This window comes from Syzygium oleosum, unplaced genomic scaffold (genome assembly GCF_021117445.2).
Source record: "Syzygium oleosum isolate NSW1041296 unplaced genomic scaffold, Sole_v2.1 Sole_v2.10, whole genome shotgun sequence".
Taxonomy (NCBI): Eukaryota; Viridiplantae; Streptophyta; class Magnoliopsida; order Myrtales; family Myrtaceae; genus Syzygium; species Syzygium oleosum.
In genome coordinates this window covers 2,969,298-2,994,686 of record NW_026607494.1, presented here as the reverse complement: position 1 = coordinate 2,994,686, position 25,389 = coordinate 2,969,298, and the positions used below count along the sequence as shown (strand labels likewise).

Genomic DNA, 25,389 nt, shown 5'->3' with positions numbered 1-25,389 from the left:
TAGCAAATAAAAGCTCATGCAATTCACATCTTCGACCGTGCCGATCACATCTTTCATCGTTGTTCAAAAATCATACCAAGAAAGACAAACCAAGAAAGACATGGCAACCACCATTTTCGTTGGCGTGCTTTAGCAGTCTTGTGACTTGATTTAGTCAGCTGTCAATACTGGTCGACGCCTTCTTTGGCCACATTGAATTGACTTCCAAACTTTCGAGTGATCTAAATTTCGGTCATTGGCATCTGTTGAATCTAAGAACGAACTGTTGCAGATTCAGCTAGGGCACAATGGATTTTTGACCAAATCGCGATAGGTAGATCTTGATGAAATATTTATGAGCAATTTTCGAAGGGAGAGCTGTTGGTTTTTGTGAGGGAAAACACTGGAGTTCCGAGTGTTGGTGCCTATGTCAATGCTCTAGAGTGTCATCCATACCTGCGTCCGCGTAAATAAAATCAAGTTGTGTGATTATCTCCTGAAAGTTTGTATTTGTATAAGCAACTTTACTCTTGTTCTTTAAGGAGGCCGGCATAGATATTGAGAAGGCAGAGGATGGTTGAGCTTAGCAAATAAAAGCTCATGCAATTCACATCTTTGACCGTGCCACTCTCATCTTTCATCCTTGTTCAAAAGCTTTTAGGTCAAACGGTCCGCGGCACCACAGATGATAAGTGAACTTTTGTCCGAGAACCCGACATGGATCGGTCGTCGGACTTCCCATGTCAAAAGATATTGAGGGTTAAAGTGGAATCGAATTATAAATAGGAAGTATTCACAAAAACGATCTTTACCTCAAAAACCTAATTTGTTCAAACAGGAGAACACAAATTTTCCTAACTAACATTTCACACTCTTCCTACAATTCGTGCCAGTCATTTTCCTTGGTTTTTTTTTTCCTACTCTCTCCCCCATGCTGGTCTATCCATAACGAAAACTACATGCTTTTCCAACTACCATTTCGTACCTTGTCCTTATAATCCGTGCTGTCTTTTTCCATCTTAACCGACATTTTCTTTTACAAAAAAGAAAACTAATTTTTAGATCAAGCTTAGCCTCCCATTTGTAGTCATGATAACTGCGCAAATAATTTAATGTTTGGTGTCGGCCTAGCTTTATTATATCCCTCCCTCTCTCTCTCTCTCTCTCTCTCTCTCTCTCTCTCTCTCTCGTATATTATTGTTTTTAGGCAAGTGTCAAGAAGAGATTTGCAACCTTTGTTTGGTGTGGTGGCGGCTTTAGCATGTTAAGTCACTTCACAACTTTTTGGACCGACGTGAAAAAGGATAATTTGACTGAAACTATTTTAATTATTTCTTTTACAATTGAATGGAAGCTCTTTTTTTGCGGGGGTCAATATTAATTTGCCAAACGCCAATTTAAAAGAAGGCCTTAGTTCCGTGAAATCATGGACCGAGATTTGTGGATTTGAAAAAGGGACGAGTTGCTTTTAATACCTTTTTCTCTAATCTTCTATAATCTAATCTAACCTAATCTATCTATCTATCTATGTTGTCTGTGATTTGATGTATGTGAGTTGGTAACGTGGTAGCACAACATTGCTCGGTCCATGCTAGAGCTCTTTTAGGGACGTGGAAAGGCCATTTCCTAGTTTGTCACCTTATACTAATGAGCCATTTCAAAGTTCCCTTTTGTTTTTTAATGATAACTATACGATTAGAATATTTGGCTTCTGCGAGAATAATATGTGACAGGTCATTAATCGCGTTGGGCACCAGGTGGTAAATGGGGCGAGCACCGATCCGATTCAATCTGGAAATCGGGCTACTCTTGATATCAGAGCTGAGTAGAAGCCCCTTCTCGGGTAGGGGCCTGCTGGTAGTTCTGGGGAAGCTTATGCTAGTTGTGATGCGCTCTCATTGGCTTGTTAATTGAAACATAGAACGGAGCTTTCAAATTGTGGTATCAATTTCAATTTGATTGATTCTCACCTAATCAAAAGACTTGACGTATATTGTTCTACAAACCATTATTGCGGCCCTTTATGCATTGGGAAGCTTGTATTTTTTCAATATAATTTTAGAAACTCTATTGGGAACTGAATAAGTATAAACTTCCTTATGATGTTGGAATCACCTGATCAAGAGCAAGGGTCATGCTTTGACATGAGTATCTTAGAAAATGGGCATAAATAGAAACATGATGATAGATCCTACCGATTTTCACGACCAAGTCATCAGATCATCTGCCACAGGGTGTAGTAGCCCATGGTAGGTTTCATAAGGTTGCTGTTCTAAGTCATATTGTAAGCAAACCTCCAACTAACTTGTACCTCGAAAATTTGGTATCATTATGGCGAGAGATTTCCCGACTTTTAACCTACGGATGGGGCTACGGTAGTGATGAGTCGGGAACATACAGGTCGACTAAGCAACAGCGGCTCAAATCGACATTCTACGACGAGTATGTGATCCTTATGATGATGCCAGAGAGGGTGATATGCGGATCGCTCCTCTGCACCCTTTTTTACTTTTCACCAAGGTCATTTGATAGTCCAAGACCAAAAAGAAATGACTAGTTTCGAAGCCCACTTGATGAAATAACGAGAGAGGTGATAGGCTCGTACGATCTGGGCAATGTATTGTCACATGTATTTCTGTTGACTATTTGAAATTTCCTTGTCAACGTGAATATTTGTTGGAAATGCTTGCATCCCATTGACGCGATCCTCAATTGTTGGGTTGTGTTTGGGATAAGCTTTTACCCAAAGCCTTTCCATTTATGGTTAGACTAAAGGGATCTCATGAAAAGCAAATAGTGTTTGGTAAACACTTATTTAAGGAACTTTCATATCTAGACCGTAAGGCAATTTTTGAATTAAATAAAATAAAAAAGGAGAATGGATCGACGGAGCGCAGATCAGGCGACAGGCCGCTGCGACCCCAAGCGAGGGCCGACAAGACAGCGTAACTCCAGGCGAGGGTCGCTGGTGTTAGATTAATCTCTATGTCAAACCTCAGCTTGTCGTGTGATACCGGTCAGATCTGCATAGAAAAGCGAGGGTGATGGTAAAAATAGAAATTAGCTAGTTTAATGAAGGCAGAGTTGAAAAAAGATCGATCATCTCTTGAAGTCGCATTCTGAAATGTTCAAAGCCAATGCCGGGTGGAGTCGCATTAGGCTATAGGATTTTAGAGATGCTTAATTTTTGGCGTAAGAGCCTTTACGACTGTGTTACCTAACACTTCAATTTGGGCAGAAGAGCCTTTGAAGGCCCATAAGGACTCTGGAGCTCTGGAAATGCTCTCCCAAAAGCTTTTGATGCATAAAATAGTAACCCTAATTCTCTTCTCATCTTAGTTCATGACACCAAGTTGACAATTATCATCACACATCGAGTAATTTCACATGCTTTTTTTAAGTCTTTTGGAGGCTGGCCCATGTTACCCATAGGGCTTCTTTGAAAATTTCGGAGTGATTTAGGTGTTGTTGATTCGGGCCTATACATAAAACATTATAACAAGAAGTCTGTGTTACAAACTTGTTTAGTCTATAAGTTAAGCGTCATTAATTATTAGTAAAGGAAATCCTCATAATCAACATGCTAACATACAATAATGAGGCTCACCCCTCTAAAAATTAGGTCTTAAAAGCATTTAATCACGGCTCTAAAAACATCCGTTAGGTGCTTCTTGAAAGTTAAGTCCCAACGTGCGACGTTTGTGATACGTTAAGCATCTTCAAAGAGGCAAATTCTTTTTTCGTGCATTATGATAGAACCGTTTACATCAATTTTTTTTAAGGGAAATGATGACGGTGCTTGGAATTTAGAAGGACGAACTATAGGTATAAAAAAGCCGAGCTTCTTTGTTGCCGACAAATAACGAGGCAACGAACCCTGGACTCTAATTACCTCGCCAGCTTAATCAACCCACTTGAGTTTTGTACGTGCTTTCATTACACGACAGACGTGCTGCAAGACATAAAGGTACGATAACATGACAAGGCAATGATCACATGCGACGTAACATGACAAATCCGTTCCAAAGTATAACGATGAGATGGCATGATAAGAAGATAATTACATGCAATCGAATGCGAGACATAATGGTGAAATTACTTGACGAAACAATAATCACATACGACATGACATAGCAAATCGGGATGCAAAATCAGTTTGATCTGGGTAATCCGGATGGGCGATTCCACACTCTGAAATTGAGAACCGGATCGAAATTCATCGGTTTTAATTTTATGGAACCGCAAACCAGACCAATGCTCCTCGAACTGCCCAGAACCGATTGGTCCAGTCCGATCCGGGTGATTCCTTTTGCTCATCTCCAATAACTTGTATCTATGTTTTACATAAATGAGCATTTAATTGATTTTTGACCGCTGATTACTTTTTAATTAGTCCCATTGTTGCGGCTTTTATGCATTGGGAAGCTTGTGAACTTTTATTTATTTATTTATAATTTTAGATAAGTATAAACTTTCTGATGATGTTGGAATCGCCTGATCAAGAGCAAGAGTCATGCTTTGACCTTAGTATATGATAAAAAGAGGGATAATTGTCCAAAAAGTCCTAGGCATATTGTTCAACGGTCAATTCAGTTCTAAACTTTTCAATTGTACCAATTTAGTCCTAAACAGACTTTTTGCCAATCTAGTTATAAACCTCTCATTTGGATAATTGGCCTGAAAGACTGGATTGACAAATCATCAAAAAGTTTATGACTAAATTAACAAATCATCAAAAGGTTTAGGACTAAATTGACACAATTGAAAGGTTCAGGAATAAATTGGCCGCCGTATAATAGGTTTATGACTTTTTGAATGATTTTCCCTTTAGAAAGATAATGATAGATCCTACCAATTTTCACGACCCAAGTCATTAGACCACCTGCCACAAAGTGCAATAGCCCATGGAACGGTCACACTATCTTTCATAAGATTCTTGTTCAAGTCATATTGTAAGCGAACCTCAGGCTAACTTGTACCTGAAAAATTTGGTACCGACATATAAAGAGATTTCCCGACTTTTAACCTGCCGATGGGGCTACAGTAGTGACAAGTCATGTGCATGCGGGTGGGGACTGAGCAGCAGTGGCTCAAATCAACATTCTACGGCGGGCATGTCATGACCTTTATGATAATGCCATAGAGGGTGATTAAGCGGATTGCCCCTTTGCACCCTTTTTTCTTTTCACCGAAGTCATTAGACAGTCCAAGACCAATGAGAAATGAGTAGTATCCAAGCCCACTTAATGAAGTAACGAGAGAGGTGACAGGCTCATACCATCTGTGCAATATATTCTCACACGTATATTTGTCGGAAATGCTTGCATCTCATTGACGTGATCCTCAACTGTTAGGGTGAGCTTGAGAGAACTTTTACCCAAAGGCTTTCCATTTATGAAAAAAGGTTTTTAGACTAAAGGGCTCTCATGAAAAGCAAATAATACTCGGTAAACACTTATTTAACGAACTTTCAAATCCAGACTGTAAGGCAATCTTTAATTAAATAAAATAAAAAAGGAGAATGGATCGACGGAGCATAGATCGGGCGTGGGCTGCTACGACTCTAGGCGAGGGCCGACGAGACCACATAATCCCAAGCGAGGGTTGTTGGTGTCGGATTAAGCTCGACATAGGTTAAATCCGACCTTGTCGCTGATGTCGCGCGATGCCGGTCGGATCAAGGCAAAATTGGAAAAAATTGATCAACTCTCGAAGTAGCTTTCTGAAAATGCTCAATGACCATGCTGGGTGGAGTTGCATTAGGCTATAAGATTTTGAAATGCTTAATTTCGGCTCAAGAGCCTTTAGAATTGTGTTACCAAACATCTCAACTTTGGTATAAGAGTCTTTGAAAGATTTTGGAAGTCGCAATTTGAAAATTGTCAAAGCCAATCGATCCGATTCCCGGTTAGAACCGATGAGTACCGGTTGCTTCAGGTGAGGAACCGCTCAACCGACCACCCGGACTAGACCGGTGATTAATTTCTCTCATTCCATTACCATCTCAGTTAGAGTGTGTGTTGATTTGGGGTTAATATTTTGCTATGCAAGCTTGTCATTTAGCAGTTCATAGAATTTTGTTGCAATTGAGTATCATTTACATTTACGGAATTTCCTAGATCGGCCTACATTGGAAAACTGCATTTGCATTACACGAGATCACAGAAATTTGTTAGAAAGTTTAATTATGGAGCTTTTGGGTTTCAAAGGATTTTATTAATTCGACACAACGGAGATACGGGCTTCCTATATGAAGTGTTGACAATATTAATTTGAACATAACGAGCAGAAGTAGGGTTATTTTTATTTTTTTTTGTCTCTTAGCAAACAGAGAGGAGATCCGTGCGGGATTGTAGTGATTGTAGACCGGTTCCCGGTTCCTATTTTGTGGAACTGGTCCTTAGTGGGCGCTTCTCGATTCAAGTTCCCACCTTGAGATTGATCACTCCTTGGTAGGTTTTTGGAAATGCTTAATTTCAGCTTAAAAGCCTTTAGAATTGTGTTTACCTCAAATTTGGCAGAGCCGTTGAAGGCCCAAAAGGGCTCTGGAAATGCTCTCCCAAAGCTTTTTGATGAATAACATAGTAACCCTAACTCTCCTCTCATCTTAGTTCATGACACCAATTTGACGATTATCACATCACACATCGAGTAATTTTACAGGCTGTGAAGTCTTTTTGGAGGCTGGCCCATTGCGTTTACATTATGTTACCCAAAGGCTTCTTTGAATATTTCGGGGCGAGTTAAGTGTTGTTCATTCGGGCCTACGCATTAATCATTATAACTAGAAGTCTGTGTTACAAGCTTGTTTAGTTCTCTTGGTACGAACGTGAATTGAAAAGACATAGAAGAGAATGATACCGTGTCTATAAGTTAAGCGTCATTATTAGTAGGGGGAAAACCTCATAATCAACATGCTAACATACAATAATGAGGCTCGCCCCTTTAAAAATTAGGTCGTAGAAGCATTTAATCATGGCTCTAAAAACATCCGTGAGGTGCTTTTCGAAAGTTAATTCACAACATGGCGACATTCGTGATATCATTAAGCATCTTTAGAGAGGCAAACCTTTTTTCGTGCATTATGATAGCACTGTTCATTTCAAGTTTTTTTTTTTCCCGGGAAATGACGACGGTGCTTGGAATTTAGAAGGACGAACTGTAGGTGTAAAACAGTCGATAGATAACAACTCAATGAACTCTCGACTCTAATTGCCTCACAAATTTTATGACCACTCAAGTTTTGTATGTGCTTTTGTTACATAATAGTACGATGACATGATATGACATGACAATAATCACGTGCAGCATGATGTAGAAAATCTAGTACGAAGTATAAAGATGAGATGGTATGATATGATGATAATTACGTGCAATGCAACATGACAAATCGAATGCGAAACATAATGATGAAATTACTTGACGAAGCAACAATGACGTACGACATCACACGACCAATCCAGATACAAAACACGGTTACGAAATGACCACGTCAATAATCACGCGCGGCATGACATGGCAAGCCGGATGCGAAACAAAACGGCTGGAATTACAGATATTTTAAAATCAAACTTAACTCGATTTTGCCTTCATTTACTTCCTTAAACGTCGAGTTGACTAAGAAAAACGAGATAGCGACCATCAAACCCTCGACCGAGCGAAGACACCCGAGCACAAAAAGTCAACCCCAAGTTCGTGTTCGAACAGATGCGAGTTCACCTGAGCAAGAGCCCCCAACACCTGTTCGTCTCCTCCCTCCTTCCCTCTCTCTCTCTCTGTCGGAGCTCCCAATGAAGACGACGACGACGACGATGGCGACGAGTCGCAATGCCAAGCGACTCGGGGGACCCGGGACATCACCGAGTCGAGCGAGCGATCGCGCCGAGTCGCTCAAGACTCGGGCGAGCCGGCGAGCCAAGCCGGTCGCCGCCGCCCCGAAAGCGGCGAGCCCCAGAACTCAGCTTCGACCCCGGCGTCGACCCAATGAAGCCCCGCCCTCGAGCGCATCCTTCGACCAGTTCAAGATTCTGTCGCGGGAATTCTTTCAAATGGATGCTCTGGACCTGGCGCCGCGGTTGCTCGGGAAGTTCCTGAGACGAGACGACGTTGTTCTTCAGATTACTGAGGTGGGTGCTCTTCGTCTTCGGTGGCGCTAAGTTGTTCTTCGGGCACATTGTGTCGAGTCGCCGTTTGCATTAGAAATGTGGGCTGCGGCCAAACATGAACAACTTGTCTGGCATACTAGTTGTGTGGATGCTTCATCGTTTTTTTCTCTCCAAAATCTCGAGTTGTAAAAGATGGAGTTGGAATTCGTATTGGGCATATTCCTTAGGGAAGTAGCAGTTGCTTAGTGTCTTTCTGAACGTCGAGCTGGATGAGAAAGTAGAGATTTTGTGTCGATCAATCTGGCCAATGATTTGGAGTAGGTTTGATTGGATAGTGGGAATACAAGAGAAAAGAGTGTAAAGGACAGTATACTCTCCCTTTGAATTCTAATTAGGCGGCTAAGCGACAATTACGAGTTTTGATTATGGAGAAAAACACAGAAGAAATCGACATCTGCCTTTTGCACTGAAAGTTGAAAATACCCTGATTCTGCGTGCTGACAGGTTGAAGCTTATAGGCCAAATGATTCGGCTTGTCATGGTCGATTTGGCATTACGGCGAGGACAGCACCAGCTGTAAGCTTATCACAACTTTCCTCTATGATTCTACCAGGCAAATATCACTTTTTAACGCAGATTTAGTTAATGAGCGTCTTTAGGGCACTTGAAGCATGCTAAATAAGTGTTCTTGGAGGTTAACATGACCCTATTTTTATGTTTTTATTGCTTGTGCATGTACTGACTGCTTACTGAATGTCGTCTTGTAGTTTGGACCAGGAGGACATGCATATGTGTATCTCTGCTATGGTCTCCACACAATGCTTAATGTTGTGGCAGACAAGGAAGGAATTGGAGCGGCTGTCTTGATTCGCTCTTGTGCTCCCGTTAGTGGTAACTGCATTGCCTAAACCTCCCTTCTCTATGTTATTCTTGACGAGTGTCGGTTCAGAGGCTTATTCTGAGCAGTAGATATGGGATTCCCTCTACATTGTTCACATTTCTTGCCTGTGGTTTTCCAAATTTCTCCAATCTGGCTCATTCTTGGAATATGCTGAAGTTCATTGATGAGCTTAAGAATAGTAGTTGGATTTTCAGTTGGTTGGTCTGGAGATGTAAGGATCTGTCCATTTCTTTATTGATGCTGCCTTACTGAGTAGATGACATATGTTTGGAGTATGCTGAAGTTCATTGATGAGCTTAGGAGAATTAGTTGGATTTTCAGTTGGTTGGTCTGGAGATGTAAGAATCTGTCTATTTCTTCATTGATGCTGCATTACCGAGTTACTGATGACATATGTTGTAGGGCTAGAGACCATCCAGAAACGTAGGGGTCAGCAAACGGAGAAGCCCGTGCTTCTTACGGGGCCTGGCAAGGTCAGTTTAAAGTACCACGAGTCTTTCATTCTGATGCGAATTTCATTCCATTTCACCTGGTGGCAGATCTGATTTGTTCCCTGCAGAAAGATTTATGTGTGTATTTGTACATATAATTTTGTGCATTAGCAATATTTGACTGCATATATCCAAAGTTCCAAAAACTCAAAGCCTGTGGTGGAAGCTTGTTATGACTGTAATTAAACTTTTTTCATGGCAACAGCATGGTGACCTCAATTCATGAAGTAGGCTTAACCTCCTCTTTGTGTAGAAATTAGACAATGAGGGTCAAAACTTAAAGTATATCACTGAGTGTAGCTTAGACGCATTAAGTTTATGCTGAGTGGACCCACAGTCACATATTCCAAAATAGATGGCCAAAGCTTCCACTTATAAATGTCTAACATGCAGTGAATTAAGTACCTGAGATGAGGTCTGGAAAGACAATAGATGTTGAGCGAGTTATAAATTTAAAGGGTTGTTTCTTTTTGTATTTTATGTTCTTATGTCTCAAAAAGAAAAGCGTCACCAATTTGCGATAACACCAACACATTATTCTCTCACTCTCTCTCTCTCTCCAAATTCTAATAGATGTAAAAATGGCCAATTAGGCCGGATTTATCTAATCCACTGATGGATCTCTGACGATGAAGAACTACAAATATGGGAAACCTGACTTTTGGAAAATGGGCACATCCCTAGTTTGTTATGCTTAAGTGATATTATTTGGATAACGGGAAGGATCAGATATTCATACTAACTGATTGAACCATTGGATGACTATCAAAAGTACGTACAAGAATCGTGTCATACATTTTTAATGCCCGCGCAACTACTAAATGGCTTGATAGTTGATTTATTTGATTGATGGAGTATCACGAGGCGATTCCCCTAGTTCATGATTTTATTTCAAAATTATATCAAGCTATTTCTTAAGTTGAGTACTCAGTGATCGATACTTAAAAATCATCTGATCGATTTTTTTGAGGACAGAGACAGTAGAGGGGCGTCATCTAGACGAGGTAGGGCTGGATGGTGAAACACGAGGTGATTGAGAAAAGACTCGGGGAAAACAAGGTCCACCTGTTTCTTTAGTAGAACTGAGAAACAGCTGTCTACAGAGAGAGAGAGAGAGAGAGAGAGAGAGATGTTATTCCCACATTTTTTTTTGTCTTTGAATACTCTAGCAGATACTTTGCTCGTAAAACCAATGAGATTTTCTTGCGGAAGGAATAAGTTTTGTCCTGTGCTCGGTGAAAATCTGAGTACTTTCTTATTACGTTCTTATATTTGTAAACCAAGATCTAGAACATGACTTTACCCTATTCGGTGTAAGTTCTTTGGCTTGGACAGTGCGCTTAGTACATGTCGCTATTCCTGAATCCAGGTGGGAATACGTTCGATGTAATAATATTTTAGATGTATTACCGCATCCCGATCATCCAATAAGTCATGATTTTTTGGTTGTTCTTCTCCTGTAGAATGTGTTGTATGGACATCACTGAACAAGAACTCTTTTTCACCAGGTTGGCCAAGCACTAGGACTTTCAACTGACTGGTCAAGCCATCCCCTTTATACTCCTGGTCAGTGATGAACCTAACTTTCGAACCTTCAATTTGGCTCTTATTATAGGAGGCGACTAATCCCTGCCTAAGATGACAACATGTTGCTAGACAAGGAAATGAACGAATGAAAATTGGAACACGAGTCCCCAAACAGAATTTCAGTTGTTGGCTTCTCTTTATGTGATCTGTCACTGCATATCTCATAGAAATTTTTGACTGGTCCAGGTGGTTTGGAAATCCTAGATGGGCCAAAGCCGGAAAATATACTGATCGGTCCACGCGTTGGCATTGAGTATGCTTTGCCTGATGATGTCAACGCATTATGGAGATTCGCTGTTGCGGGTTCAGCTTGGGTAAGTTCCCCAAGAAACACACTAAGGCTACCTGGATTATAGACTGGACGCATGTTTGAAGACATTTCGCTATAGGGTGTTGTGATAAGGTAGCTCAGATCTACGATTGATCTGGGATTCTCCGAGATTCTTATTGGATGGTCGATGCGTGAGAAGGGGTTTTGATTTCTCTGGAACCTTGAGGTGATGAATGTATATACGAGTTTTTTCGTAATGTACAAGAAAGTGAAGGACAACACTGAAATGAGATTAGTGTCTCCATATGAACTCTAGATTCCAGATGAGTATATATTAACCTTTTTTCCCCTTGCTTTGCTAAAGAACTCCCACCATGCTGCAATCTGGATCGCTGATGAAAGCAGAAGGTACAAACAAGTTTCTTAAGCTAAACTCAGATACCGAAGAAAAAGTTTGGCATAGCAAGTCTCCAGATATTCTTTGGACTAGATTGCTACCTGCTCTAATTTTTGGTGTGTTTGTTGAATCTCTGCATATACGGTGAGATATGGACAAATTAAGACTCCGTTTGTTTCGTGAAAAACATTTTCTTCATTTTCTAACGTTTGGTTCATTTACGAAAATGAGTTAACAGAAAACCTATACTTAAATTTAAGGAAATGATTTTATCTTTGAAAAATCGGAAAATATTTTCTAAAATATGACTAGGTATCGGTGCTTAGACCCGAAACTCCACGCTTGAGCACGGGAACCCCAACGTCTGTTCCCGGCGTTCAAGATCAGGTCTCCAGTGCCAGGGCCTAGGTTAATCAAGGCTATGCTTGAAGCCCTAGTGCTCGTGCGTGATGTCCCAACACCCGAGTCCGGGTCCATAAATGCCGTGCTTGGGTCCTCGATGCTCGAGGTCTAGTCTCCAGTGCTTAGGCCCAAGCTGTAGAGCATTTTAGGTCAAGAACGTTTTTTTGCCACAAATTTTTTTTTTTGAGGAAGTGATAAGTTGATGACTACAGTGATGAAGTTGCATCTGTAGAATGTCTAATGAAAAGTTGTTGGGGATAATTGACTATGATTCCCGTGTCATTCCAGATATTTTATTGCTAATGTGAGGATAACGAATTAGCCAGTTCAACAGTTCCTATTCAAAATCAAAATTAGTAGGCTTAAATCTGCATATACCTACAAACCACGCGAGATCATATACAGTAACCAGTGGAATCGAATTCCTGCTCACATTCCAAATTTTCTCTCTGTGGCTTGTCTCTGCTTGAATTATCTGACCTTATATGCCATCATATTCGACATAAAATGGAAGACAAGTTCATCATTGAAATGAAGAGGATATATTTCCATTCCAAGCTTCAGAGTGTGTTACAATATTGATTTGTCCTACCAATCAAAACAGGGCAAACTTAGAGATCCAAAACATCCGTGAAACACGAGTCTTTGCAACCTATCTCTAACAACACGTCATGATAAGTATGTACAATGTAAGAACAAGTGGTCAAAGAAAACATAAACACAGGATGGGCAACTACATCAAAAGAATCTATGCTACTAAATTCAATTACTCGACCAGTATCAACCGGTAGCTTCCAATCGGTTAAAAACTCCAAAGCAAGCAATCCCCCCTGCAAAAGAAGATGACACACACTAATAATTCAAATCATATGCACGACAAAACTATAAATCTGAAGTAAAAAGAAAAAACGAAGCTAAAATCCATACCTAAAGTCAACCTGTGAGTTGTGAAAGACCGTTCCACTGTGACAGCCCGACATAATCAACCACATGATCCCAAGCAATGAGCAATCAACATTGCGGTTCACCCATCAAATGTCAAAGCAAATGTTTCCCTGTACTCATTTTGTAACTTATTTACTATGCATGTTCATTTACTAAGTCCCGACCGGCTGTAGAACTCAGTGAAGTCGAGGCGGAACAAAAGGAACTTAAGATCAACATGCTGCTGAACAGGCAACTGAGACAAGAAACCCTCAAGCAACGATGTGTATTCTTTTGCAATTGCTTCCAAATCCTGCCGCATATTCTGCAGAAAATCACCTGCGCGCTGAGTTAGGGCCTTCCTTCCATCGGTAATTACTGAACCAGGTTCTGAAGATTGATCTTTCTTTTGCTTTCTCGCCTTGCTTTTGTCTCGCGAAGGTAAGGAAGAATTTCCAGTCCTACATCGTTCAAAAAGAAGCGAGAATAGGCTTATGTAAAACTTACTTTTCACGTAGATGTCTACGTACAATGTGTTCATATACGCGTGCTTGCACACATCAAGAGGAGAAAAAAAGAAAGCCCAATACCTGGCTTGCAATTCATATATGCCTTCATATAACCTATCAGCATGACTTCGAAATCGCAATATGAGGTCAAACAACACAAAAAGTGACTTGTGAAGGGTTTGAGACCGTTCACCAAGAAGTGATTTCTCCACAATTGAATTGAGATACTTGGCGTGAGCTGCAAGTAGATCATCGAGATCCTTGGCTGCTTCTATTTCACTGGAGAAATTAGACCATGAGACCTCCAAGACTTCAAACATAATATAGTATTGCAGATTTGTAACAAAATGGTTCATCTCATTCCAGAGAACCTGGCATCTCCTCAACGTTGAAAGAAGCTGCAACTTAACGGCACGCTGCAGCTTCAAGAAGGCATGGGAAGTGATACAGTTTGGCTTCATGGTCTTCCAAGCACCAATAAGTGCGTGTTCCACGCGTCTAAGCTTCCATAGGAAATTAAAAATCTTTAAATATTTTGCCATTACCGACTCTGTAAAGATAGTATCTAATGGGACCCTAGGATCATAGTGTAAAGAGAAGACATCCCAGCCCCTATCTCCAGTGCCATGAGGCATCATCTTGACCCGTAACCTATCTAATATTTCAGGATCATCATACTGAGCATTAGAAGATCTGATTGCACTTTCCAGCAATCCAGCAAGCTTGAAAGAGCTAATTGTGTTAGCAGGCTCAGAAAGTTCAGGCCACACAATGTCCATGAGATATTGAACGAAATCTCCTTGCCCAAGAAGCAGATACTGCTTAATTGCAAGACAATGTTCCTTAAACTTATATCTATTGTACATAACATCTAACAAGCGCTTATCTATTCTCTTGGCCGCTTCATCAACCAAAGATTCAAGGGCTTCAGTTTCACCATAACCTAGACTCCCTCTTCTCGTCGTGGTCCCGGCAGCAGATGCGGCTTCTGTGGCGGCATCAGCCCAGCCACGGTCCTCACAGCAGACACGAAGAAAGTTTATGGACTTCCCCGTCCTTAAGATACGCTGTGCAAGAGAAGGGGATATGAAAGAAGGGAGCATCCCAGCATGAAGCCGGTAACCTTCCCTCCAAAGAGATTCAGCTTTTACTGGCTGACCCACGATGAAGAGTTCGGAAAAATTGTCTTCCAACTCTCCTTCTAGGACCCAACTCCTCACCATTTCAAAAAGAGGAGAACAAACTCGGGTCAGTAGACGCCTCATAAACTCATGCACAAGCGGGTCACCATGCTGCGCATGCAAATGAATAGCCCCAGCCATTGCCCCCCCTCTCAAGACCCTACACTTATCAACCAAAACTGCCATCAGCCTCATTTTCACCATCGGCTCCGCAAGCCATACGGATAATCTCCTCAGAGAAAGATAATTTTCCGAACTGGCCGTCTCCGAGACCAGAGGAATCGGATTCATCGACTGAGCTTCAAGCACAGCCAGCAACTTGTAGTACTCCGATAATTCATCCTGCAATGCCGCGCAAAATGCCTGCCCAACAGTCCCCACATCTTCAGCAGGAAACCGATCCATACACTCCGAAATGTAACCCCTGACCTTCCTAAACAACCAACCCAATTCACAGAGCTTCCGAACCATAGTCCTGGTCGCTCTCGGGACCTTAACCAAATCCGACAAGATATAACCATCCACTATCGTACCGAATTTCACGTACTTGCCATCTATTCCCTGACAAGCATACAGCACATCCCTCACCAAGACCTCCTCCGACACCTCGTTTTCTTCCTTCACTAAGCTGGCGTACTCCTTGAACGCCAAATCGCGCAAATTCTCGGGGTCCTTGGCGACCAGCAGAACCCCATTACTCCAGCCATTCCGCTCGCTCTCCCGATCCTGCGAAACCCTCGACTTGCTCCCCAATTCGGCCTCGAACGAATCCAAATTGGGCAGCGGCCCGGAGAAATCGAGCCCGCCGCTGGCGCTGCTCCGGTCCTCGGCCACGATCTTGAGCAGGTAGAGGACCGCCCACTTGTTGTTGACGCTGCCGGGGCCGGTCTTGGAGGCGAACTTGGCGAACAGATCGGCGAAGCCGAGGGCCTGGGAGGACTTACCCTGGGTGGCGAGGCGGCGCTTGATGGACTCGGCGAGGGCGGCGGCGTCGGGGGCGGCGGAGGGGGCGAGGCGGCTGGAGAGGATGCGGAGGGCGTAGCGGAGGGAGCCCTGGAGGCGGTGGGGGTCGGGGGCGGCGGCGGCGGCGGCGGCGGGGGGGGGTCGCCGGCGGGGCTGCTCCGGGAGAGGAGGCGGAGGACGAGCTCCCGGACCAGATCTGCGATCTTGTGCTGGTCTTCTTCTTCCATTGGAGGAGAGGAGAGGAGCGCAGCTGTAGAGAGAGAACAGTGAGGGAGTTTTAGAGAGAGAGAGAGAGAGAGAGGGAGGGAGTTGGGTGTGGGGGCGAGGAGTGAGAGCTGGTGAGCTTCTTCTTTTTTGATTGTTTAAGGGCGCGGAAATGATGAGATTTGGTCATTTTTGGGAAATTTGAAATGAAAATTTGGGGATTTCAGGATTTTCATGGGTATTCTCAAATATAAAAGCGACATAACTTTGGTATGGCGCTCACTTGAACGTCGTAATTTTATTTTCGCTCACTTTAAGTGTTGCAAATTTGAAAAAAAATCGATCACTTAAGTGCCATCAGCGATTTGCTTCGACGTGGATGCCGGTTATCATACGTGGCACTGCTGGCGTCGATGCGGACGATTTTTGTAATTTTTTTCGCTCGCTGAAGTACCGCAAATTTGAAAAATCGATCAATTAAGTGCCACAAATATGAAAAATCATTCGCTTAAGTGCCTTCGATAATTTGCCACATCCGGAAAATCTGTTGTGAGGGCCTACGTGACCCTGCCGACTACGGGCAAGGCCGCCCAGATCTGGCGAGGGCCTTTGTGCCCTTGCTCATGGCTAGCATTGGCCTCACCTAGGGCCTTCGCGACCCTGCCGGCCGAGGGTGAGGCCTTTGCAGCCGGCGCACAGAAGAAAAAAATAAAGAAAAAAGGGAAATAATAAATAAAAAATATTTTTTTAAAAAAATACAAAAATCCACGTAAGATAATTTGCCAGAAGTGTCATATTAAAAAAAATATATTGTTATTTTCCTGAAAAACATTTTTCAGAAATGTCATATTTTTTGTGAAACAAACGGAGTCTCAAATTTTTTTAAAAAATATATAAAAATTGTTCATTAGATTTGTATTGCATGAAAATATTTTGGCAATACAATTTTTAAAAATAATTAGCAAAATAAGCTTTCCTAAAATTTATTAAATGAGTTGGGTCGAGTATGAGTTGGCTATAGGTCGAGAAATTTGCCTTACTATAAATGGGTCCTAAACGGATTAAAAGGGGTAATGATCCGACCTAAATTCAATCCGACTCATCCGTTTAACAGGTCTACTTGACATCAACTTTGCTCCAAGAAGGCCAGACTCCAGAGAAAGATTTGAAGTCCCTTCAAGAGTACTTCGTCCATAAAAAATTACTATAGAATAATAGAACATAGATTTAAATAGAGGCCGGCAGCGCCCATCAGCAACTATTTTCGCAATTTGAGAAAAAAGAATTGTTAAAAAAGAAACACTTCGAAGAAGTTAGGGAAAACACCACCAAAAATCCCAAACTATGTCACTTGTGACAAATTTACCCTGAACTTTTTTTTGTGACATGAAAAATCATAAACTATGCCACTTGTGACACATTTACCCCATAATACATTTGTCCAAGGGTATTTTCGTCATTTTCTTTTTTCCGTTTTTTTTCCTTTTTTTTTCTTCTCTCTTCCTTCCGCTGGCCACGGCGGAGGGAAGCCGGCGAGGGCAGCCCTCGCCAGCATTGGGGGCGGCCCTCGCCAGCGTCGGGCAAGGGTCGCCCTCGCCCGACGTCGGGGAGGGTTGCCCTCGCTCGACGCCAGCGAGGGCCGCCCTCACTGGCTTCCCTCCGCCGTGACTAGCGGAGGGAAGAGAGAAGAAAAAAAAATGGAAAAAAAAAACAAAAAAAAAGAAAAAGACGAAAATGCCCTTGGACAAATGCATTATGGGGTAAATGTGTCACAAACGGACCTAGATCTTGCTCCTAGCTTCATCAAGTCGGCCGAGGTCGCTCGAGCTTCCAGGCTTCTTCGTTGAGCATCGTTTGAGTTCTTGTTGCACATGGACAGGACCTTTTAGAATAGAGTCCTGTTTTCTTGCCTCCACAATTTACATAGACGCCACGCGTCTTGAGTAAATTAATAAAAGAGCCATGTTAACATTTTTCGTTAGTCAAATTAGATGAAGTTGATGGACTTGATTGTACTATAAGTTTTAAGAATTCGATTGCATTTTTATGACACATTTTAAGACTTATAGTACACTTATTTCAAAATTTTATCAATAGTTGTCTGATTATTACATTAATATTCGGTGTAAGCATCATCATCCGTTTGGCCCCAAATTATGTGCCAAGTGTTATCCAATAGCAAGTGAACACACAGTATTAATGGGCAAGGCTAATCTGATTCCTCGTCTATTTTTGAGATTTGAAGTTTCCCATGCCCATGAATGATAGCAATTGAGATGTAGCTAAGCTTTGAGGAAATGCTTCTCGCTAAGGCAAGCGGAATCTACACTGGAATACGACTCCTCCATACGATAATATCATACATCAAAGCTCCGCGAAGAGAAATTAGAGAAAATCATTGGTAACTGCTCCTGCGAAAGACCGTAAAAAAATAAGCGTTTTGGATTTGACACCATGCATTACAGGCTTCCGTTTTGTGCCCTAGCAACGGGAAAATCTCCGTGATCGCCCTTGCACGGGGCGGTGCGGCCCTCTGCCGCCGGGATCCTCCACAGCTGCCGGCAGAGGGCACCTCCCCCTCCCTCCGCCACCGCAAAGACAAACTTTGTACCTTGTGAAGCCATAGTGGGACGCGGCCCATCTTCAAGAAGTTAGAGGTCCAAGAAAGCTGGGCCCTTTGCCGCCGGACCGCACGGCCCACTTTAGGGTCAAGCTATTTCTCCGGCGACATCCCCCACGTGGCGTACGAAGGCGCCGTTCCGGGCCGTTCGATCGGCTGACGTGGGAACGTGCGATTGGTGGCGCGCACGTAGCTGCAGAAAGCCCCTGTGTACATGATGATGGGACGGTCGATTCAGTTTTTGGCGGTTAACACAACAACCGACTCAGGATTCCCGGGAAAACACGAAAGCCCAAAAAACAGAGCACTCTTTCTCTTCTTCCCCTCTCTCTCTCTCTCTCCCCTTTCTCTCTCAATACCTCCCTCTCTCTCCCCTCGTCGTTTTCTCTCTCTGTCAAATTTTCATGGGTCCTCCCTGGCCTATTTTCATCCTTCTGATTCTCGGGCTCCCTCGGAAAATTTCGCATATTCAAAATTTGCATGTTTGCTGGATCTCTTCTCTTTTCTTTCTTGGGTCGTCCACCAGATAGCTGGCCTTAGGGTGGGTGGTGCAATTTTTACATCCTCTGTTCTGATTCTTGGTGCTCTTCTTTGGATAAATTTCTGCATAGTTGACGAAAATTGAGTTTAATGCATGTTTGGGGGCAGTCTTTTCTCTTTTCTTTCTTGGGTCGTCCATCAGATCGCTGGCCTTCCGGTGGGTGGTGCAATTTTTTCATCCTCTGTTCTGATTCTTGGTGTTCTTCTTTGGAGGAATTTCTGCATAGTTGACGAAAATTGAGTTTAACGCATGTTTGGAGACAGTCTTTTCTCTTTTCTTTCTTGGGTCGTCCATCAGATCGCTGGCCTTCGGGTGGGTGGTGCAATTTTTCATCCTCTGTTCTGATTCTTGGTGTTCTTCTTTGGATGAATTTCTGCATAGTTGACGAAAATTAAGTTTAACGCATGTTTGGAGACAGTATTTTTTCTTTTCTTTCTTGGGTCGTCCATCAGATCGCTGGCCTTCGGGTGGGTGGTGCAATTTTTCATCCTCTGTTCTGATTCTTGGTGTTCTTCTTTGGATGAATTTCTGCATAGTTGACGAAAATTAAGTTTAATGCATGTTTGGGGACAGTATTTTTTCTTTTCTTTCTTGGGTCGTCCATCAGATCGCTGGCCTTCTGGTGGGTGGTGCAATTTTCCATCCTCTGTTCTGATTCTTGGTGTTCTTCTTTGGATAAATTTTTGCATAGTTGACGAAAATTAAGTTTAATGCATGTTTGGGGACAGCTCAATTTGTTCTGCTGGATCTTTTCTCTTTTCTTTCTTGGGTTGTCCATCATATCGCTGGCCTCCTGGTGGGCGGTGCAATTTTTCATCCGCTGTTCTGATTCTTGATATTCTGCTCCGGATAAATTTCTGCATGGTCGACGGAAATTAAGTTTAATGCATGTTTGGGGGATGTATTTTGTGTTTGTGGATGATGTAGGAAAGGGGGAAATGGGAATTTACACTTTTGCTGCGACAAGTGTCGTTGGTGTATGATTATGAATCTGTGCTTCTTCTTGGTGTATAAAACTGAACGTTTTCACTCAATTTGCTTGCGGCTCGTCGATTGTTAATATGTGATGCATTGATCGGCCCTGTTAATTAGGTGGTTGGTTTCCTAGGATTTCAGGAATTCAAGCCGTTGCAAAAAACCAAATCGACAGAGCTTTGGGTTGATGGCGTGTTGAAATTGTCGCGACAGGTTGAGTAATGTTGTGCTGCGGAGGATCCGAGGAGGAAAACTACGGCCCTCCTGCTAATCAATACACAGCCCCGCCCAGAGGAGGCGATCCATATGGTAATAGTGCTTTCGTCCCCTTATTTTTGTGCTCTATATCTGTCGACACGGCCTGCCACTGTCTTCAATTATGTGCAAAATCGTCAGCTTTTTCGTGTGTGTACATTTCTCATGTGGCCAGGTATATGAATTCGGCCCCTTAGACTCGATGATGATGGTGATCAGGATAATGTTTTAGCAAAATCACGAGAAACTTTGCCTTCTCATTTGCCTTAGACTCCTCTCGCTAACCTCCTTTTCATTGTCAAAGTCACTTTAGCATCTTGTACATAATTAATATTGTTCATCAATTAAACCTGGTGCATTTCACCTCAAAGCCAGCTTTTCCATTGGATAAATATGGTTTTATTCAGTCAATGCCGGGTCTTGGATCTCTTGTCGAACTACTGTGTAAATGCACTTTTTTAGTCTTTTCTACATTGTGATAAATAATATCGATGCTCTTCCTCGTGATGCAGGTAATGCGAGAGGAGAGCCAAAACCATCTAATGTGGCTAGGAGTGGAGCTCCTCAAAAGGTCTTGCCCATCGAAGTGCCGGCTTTGACGCTGGGCGAGTTGAATCGGTTAACCGGCAACTTTGGTTCCAAGGCTTTGGTGGGCGAAGGCTCCTATGGCCGGGTTTTCCTAGCCAAGTTAAGCAATGGTCAGCAGGCAGCTGTAAAGAAATTAGACACCAGTTCTTCTGAAGAACCAGACTCCGAATTTGAGGCTCAGGTTATACTTATTTTCCGACATACGAGTTCAGTCAAACGAAATACAACATGGCGTGACATGCAATATCTTGTAATGGACCAATGCAGCTTTCCATAGTTTCAAGACTCAAGCACGAGAATTTCACGGAGTTAATTGGATACTGCTTGGAGGCTAATAACCGCATCTTGGTGTATCAGTTTGCCACTCAGGGCTCTTTACATGATATACTGCATGGTATGACCGCAACCGCACCGTATCACAATCGCTGTTTTGACTCAGAAAAGGGTCATATGAATCTAATACATGGTCCTTGGGCAGGTAGGAAAGGAGTGCAAGGCGCTGAACCTGGTCCCGTGCTTAGTTGGAACCAGAGAGTGAAAATTGCGTACGGTGCAGCTAGAGGCCTCGAGTACCTGCACGAGAAAGTTCAGCCTCCAATTGTCCATCGAGACGTCAGATCTAGCAACGTGCTTCTGTTCGACGATTTCCTGGCGAAGATTGCGGATTTCAACTTGTCGAATCAGTCGTCCGACACCGCAGCGCGGCTGCATTCAACTAGGGTCTTGGGAACTTTTGGCTACCATGCTCCAGAGTAAGCGACTCGATTTAGAGCCAAGAAAAACAAAAACAATGCTTTGTTAGGAAAAATTGAAGACTCAGAAGAGTTTAGAAGATTGCTTTGTTTCCGTAGAGTTATTGATTGATTGGAAGGAAAGTGAATGACCCATGCTTTTGAAATAGTGAAAGGAAAAAACAACATTACCGATACGGTGGGTTGAAAGACATCCTTAGAAAGATTTAGCTCATTAGATTGTATATTACTGCTACCATTTAATTTCATTTAGAATCGAAAGAAATAACAAGATTACAAGTCATGATGTTTCTCTGTTAAGTACATCCAAGTAGTGTGGTGCATATTTCTGCTTGAATACGACTTGATGAAGAGGATAACAGTAAAACAACTCTCTTAAGCTTTTCGTTCATTGCATAAACAGAGATAAAACCTTATGGATATTAGAGAGCATCATTTTTTTCATCGTGGCCTCAAAGAACAGAAACGATGATTGGTTTGAATGTTTTAGGAGCTGCTGAATACCATAATGTTTGGGTTCCTTAGGGATATGCCAAAGTCAAAATTGTCTGGAAAATGAGGTGAAATTTCGACTTCCCACTTGAGGAGAAGTACTTCGGCGAATGGTTTAGAAGTGAAAACACTGATCTCCTCTCTGCAATTTTCAGTTTCTCCACGGTGATTTTTTGGCTTTGAATTTCAGGTACGCCATGACAGGGCAGATCACCCAGAAAAGCGACGTCTACAGTTTCGGGGTGGTCCTTCTAGAGCTCTTAACGGGGAGGAAGCCCGTAGATCACACGATGCCCAAGGGACAGCAGAGTCTTGTCACTTGGGTCTGCTGTCTCTTTCCATTAGAATTTATCAAGCTTTTTGGAAGGCTTCCAGATTCACTGATTACTTGACTGATTGAGATTCTTGGTATTGCAGGCGACTCCGAGATTGAGCGAAGACAAAGTGAAACAGTGTGTTGATCCGAAACTAAACAATGACTACCCGCCCAAGGCGATTGCCAAGGTTCTTTCCTCTGTTCTTCTAGTTCTTGTTTGAGAATGTGGAGAAGTATTGAGGTGCTTTTACGTGCCTGTTTGGAATTTGCGTGTGCCAACTCCGAAAGAATGTCATTCGAGGCAAAAGTAAGATTAGCTTTAACAGTCGAAGTACCTTGATTAGGCCATGTATTGATTAGGCTAGTTTGATTGACCAAAGACTCGATAATGAGTACGTGAATCGATGTCATTCATTTGAGCGGAAACATCGAATGCGAATTACATGTCGAGTGAACCAATTTGACATTCTGACGGGGTGGACATGCCTTGAATTCACATACTAGCATGAGCAATGTCTTCCTAAAATCTGGAGCTGTTTACCTGGCTGTTGCAGCTAGCAGCAGTTGCAGCACTATGTGTCCAGTACGAGGCGGACTTCCGACCGAACATGACAATCGTCGTGAAGGCTCTTCAACCGCTCCTAAACTCGAAACCAGCAGGTCCAGACTCTCAAGTGTAGTTATATCCCTACTCAATTTGCCAAAAAGAGGCAGTACACTCCCCGGATCGCTTATTTGCAGCTCTTTCTGTCTTCTTTGTAACTGTAATGTTAAAGTTAAATCATTTACCCCGAGATAATTAAGAAATCGCTACAATTGTGCTCTACTTAGTCCAAGGGCTGGCCAAGTTCTGTCAACGTTTTCCTATCGGTATTCGGTACGTACAATGTGAACAGGTTTAGTCGTGCACGGACATGCGCTTGAAATTCCTAATCTCTGAATCTCGAGCATTAATATTAAATCCCGTAACTATACTTCACCGGCCATGCTCTTGAAAACTAAATTCATGTTTATAAAGCAAGTTACATAACACGATACGACACGCTTAACTCACTTAAGATAAGGATTTCTGTATATAACCACGTGGAAACGAGTCAAAACGTAGCTCCAAAATATTGTGTCTGAACGTTTATCAATTGAGTTACGACACGTCACGATTTCTCGATTTTTTTTCTTGCAAGAGATCGTTTTGGGGGCATTGAATATGAAATCCTAAGATGCAAACAAACAGCCCATAAAGGACAACTGCAGCCGACCATGTGGCAGAGATCTGCTGGTAAAACAAAAACATTATTTGAATTTTTTAATTTTTAATTTTTTAAATATTTGTAATTACGTATGGAGTACGTGGCTTCCTCTGCCCCTTATTTTTTTTTTGGGTCCAAGCTTCCTCTGCTTTGACCTGGCTCTCTTCTAACACGGGCGCCGCCACATGAGGAGGCCCCAAAATTTCTCTCTGTCTAAAAAACGCCAAGATGTCGTCAATATTACTCGCTCTTTGGTCTTACTTATTTGGAAAAATAATAAAACGGCATCTAAACTTTAACTTAATATGTAATATGATCCTCACAAATATATAATATTATTCTCGAATTTTTAATCAATTTAATATAATCCCGAACTTTTGATAAATGTTCAATCTAATCCCTGAATTATATGAAAATATTCAATGTTGTCACTGAACTTAAATTAATGTAAGAATAATACTGAACATTTTTATATAGTCCAAGAACTAACTTAAACATGTACCAAAAGTCTAGGAACCACATTAAACGAATAAAAAGTTTAAGGACGACATTATATATTAAGCTGAAGTTCCGGGACCACATTGAATAAATTAAAAGTTCAGGGATTACATTGCACATTTATGTCAAACTTTATGGACTATTTATATTATTATCCCTACTTATTTAATTCCATCTAAGAAAAATGCCTTGTTATGGTGGATATTAGTTTTGACTCATAATAATTCAAGTATTTCTTAATCGACATTTCCACAACATCGCCGTCCGGTTTTGTTGGCGGTATCGTGGTTGAAGCAGGTCAACATGGTCGTCTTCGTAATTTATTTTTAATCAAAACGTTCCACATTTCCAACTTTAAAATACTACTAAGAAATTTCCCATAGATTCTATTGAGGTTAGATGCTAATATTTATATGTTTACAGAGAGTTAATAAGTTCATCAAAAATATGACCAAACAGGTCAAAGTACAACAAATCAACTAAAAAGGCAAACATCTTGAAAGTATATGGCTTTTGAAAAGCCGCCCCTTTTAGATATAATCAAACGAAAATTTTGACTTTTGTAGACATAGTTACCAAAAAACATTAAGACAAAACATTTATTACCCATATGGAGGAAATGATTTTTCTTTTACAAAAATTGGATATTTTCTTTTCTGAGATGACCATTTTGGAACAATTATCCAATTTAATTTGATATTATGTTTTATCACTTTTTATTCTCGACAGTATTGATCTATGTATTACAATTGCCCTGCCGAACTACGGGAAGCTCTCCGTCTTTGGTTTATTTTTTTGCGAGCCTATGTGTACTATCCGTCTATTATATGGATATTGGCGTTTTTAAAGTCGAAGTAATTAGTCTTAGTGTATTCTCATGATCGGCTGGAAGTATAAGGTAATATATGTTTAGGGTCGTTGACGCGATAAATTAAATAAGTTACATTGCCTAAATATATATGATGTCTATTTTTTTTCTCTACAAGAACATTTGAAATGATCTGTTTTAATGAAAAATGGATTTAGACAATACTCTTTTGCAAGGAAAAAGCAATTTATGGACTATTTTATCAAGCTGATAGCGTTGCGTATGAGTAAAGATCCATCATACCACAAAAGTACCTTAGTTCATAAAATTATTTACTCCAATATGATTTCGTATGAAATTTATTGTAGGCAACATAATAGCGT

At 41.7% G+C, this 25,389-nt stretch overlaps 3 protein-coding genes across 3 annotated transcripts; 2 read left to right on the top strand and 1 right to left on the bottom strand.

Annotated features, from left to right (window-relative positions):
* The first annotated feature begins 7,689 nt into the window (after nucleotides 1-7,689).
* LOC115678584 (DNA-3-methyladenine glycosylase) lies at nucleotides 7,690-11,902 on the top strand. Its single transcript, XM_056315092.1, has 7 exons — nucleotides 7,690-8,105; nucleotides 8,589-8,660; nucleotides 8,852-8,975; nucleotides 9,388-9,458; nucleotides 10,985-11,042; nucleotides 11,250-11,377; nucleotides 11,699-11,902. Exons 1-7 carry the CDS (start codon nucleotides 7,770-7,772, stop codon nucleotides 11,759-11,761), a joined length of 852 nt encoding a protein of 283 aa, XP_056171067.1. The 5' UTR covers nucleotides 7,690-7,769; the 3' UTR covers nucleotides 11,762-11,902.
* Nucleotides 11,903-12,656: 754 nt separating this feature from the next.
* Nucleotides 12,657-16,003, bottom strand: LOC115678585 (gamma-tubulin complex component 3). Its single transcript, XM_030601978.2, is given in 4 exon segments — nucleotides 12,657-12,963; nucleotides 13,061-13,518; nucleotides 13,648-15,805; nucleotides 15,808-16,003. Coding segments are annotated over 3 exon segments (2,583 nt in total). The 5' UTR covers nucleotides 15,938-16,003; the 3' UTR covers nucleotides 12,657-12,963; nucleotides 13,061-13,223.
* Nucleotides 16,004-19,017: 3,014 nt separating this feature from the next.
* LOC115665254 (probable protein kinase At2g41970) lies at nucleotides 19,018-23,241 on the top strand. Its single transcript, XM_030587129.2, has 8 exons — nucleotides 19,018-19,075; nucleotides 20,184-20,359; nucleotides 20,818-21,074; nucleotides 21,161-21,287; nucleotides 21,372-21,645; nucleotides 22,328-22,460; nucleotides 22,555-22,641; nucleotides 23,008-23,241. Exons 2-8 carry the CDS (start codon nucleotides 20,272-20,274, stop codon nucleotides 23,131-23,133), a joined length of 1,092 nt encoding a protein of 363 aa, XP_030442989.2. The 5' UTR covers nucleotides 19,018-19,075; nucleotides 20,184-20,271; the 3' UTR covers nucleotides 23,134-23,241.
* The last annotated feature ends 2,148 nt before the right edge of the window (nucleotides 23,242-25,389 follow it).

Bases quoted from the DNA above. Each gene is read 5' to 3' on its own strand.
- LOC115678584 (XM_056315092.1), top strand. From the start codon at position 7,770: ATGAAGACGACGACGACGACGATGGCGACGAGTCGCAATGCCAAGCGA. The intron at 8,106-8,588 runs GTGGGTGCTCTT...GCGTGCTGACAG, and splicing joins TTGTTCTTCAGATTACTGAG to GTTGAAGCTTATAGGCCAAA. The intron at 8,976-9,387 runs GTAACTGCATTG...CATATGTTGTAG, and splicing joins CTCTTGTGCTCCCGTTAGTG to GGCTAGAGACCATCCAGAAA.
- LOC115665254 (XM_030587129.2), top strand. From the start codon at position 20,272: ATGTTGTGCTGCGGAGGATCCGAGGAGGAAAACTACGGCCCTCCTGCT. The intron at 21,288-21,371 runs GTATGACCGCAA...GTCCTTGGGCAG, and splicing joins TTTACATGATATACTGCATG to GTAGGAAAGGAGTGCAAGGC. The intron at 22,461-22,554 runs GTCTGCTGTCTC...TTGGTATTGCAG, and splicing joins AGCAGAGTCTTGTCACTTGG to GCGACTCCGAGATTGAGCGA.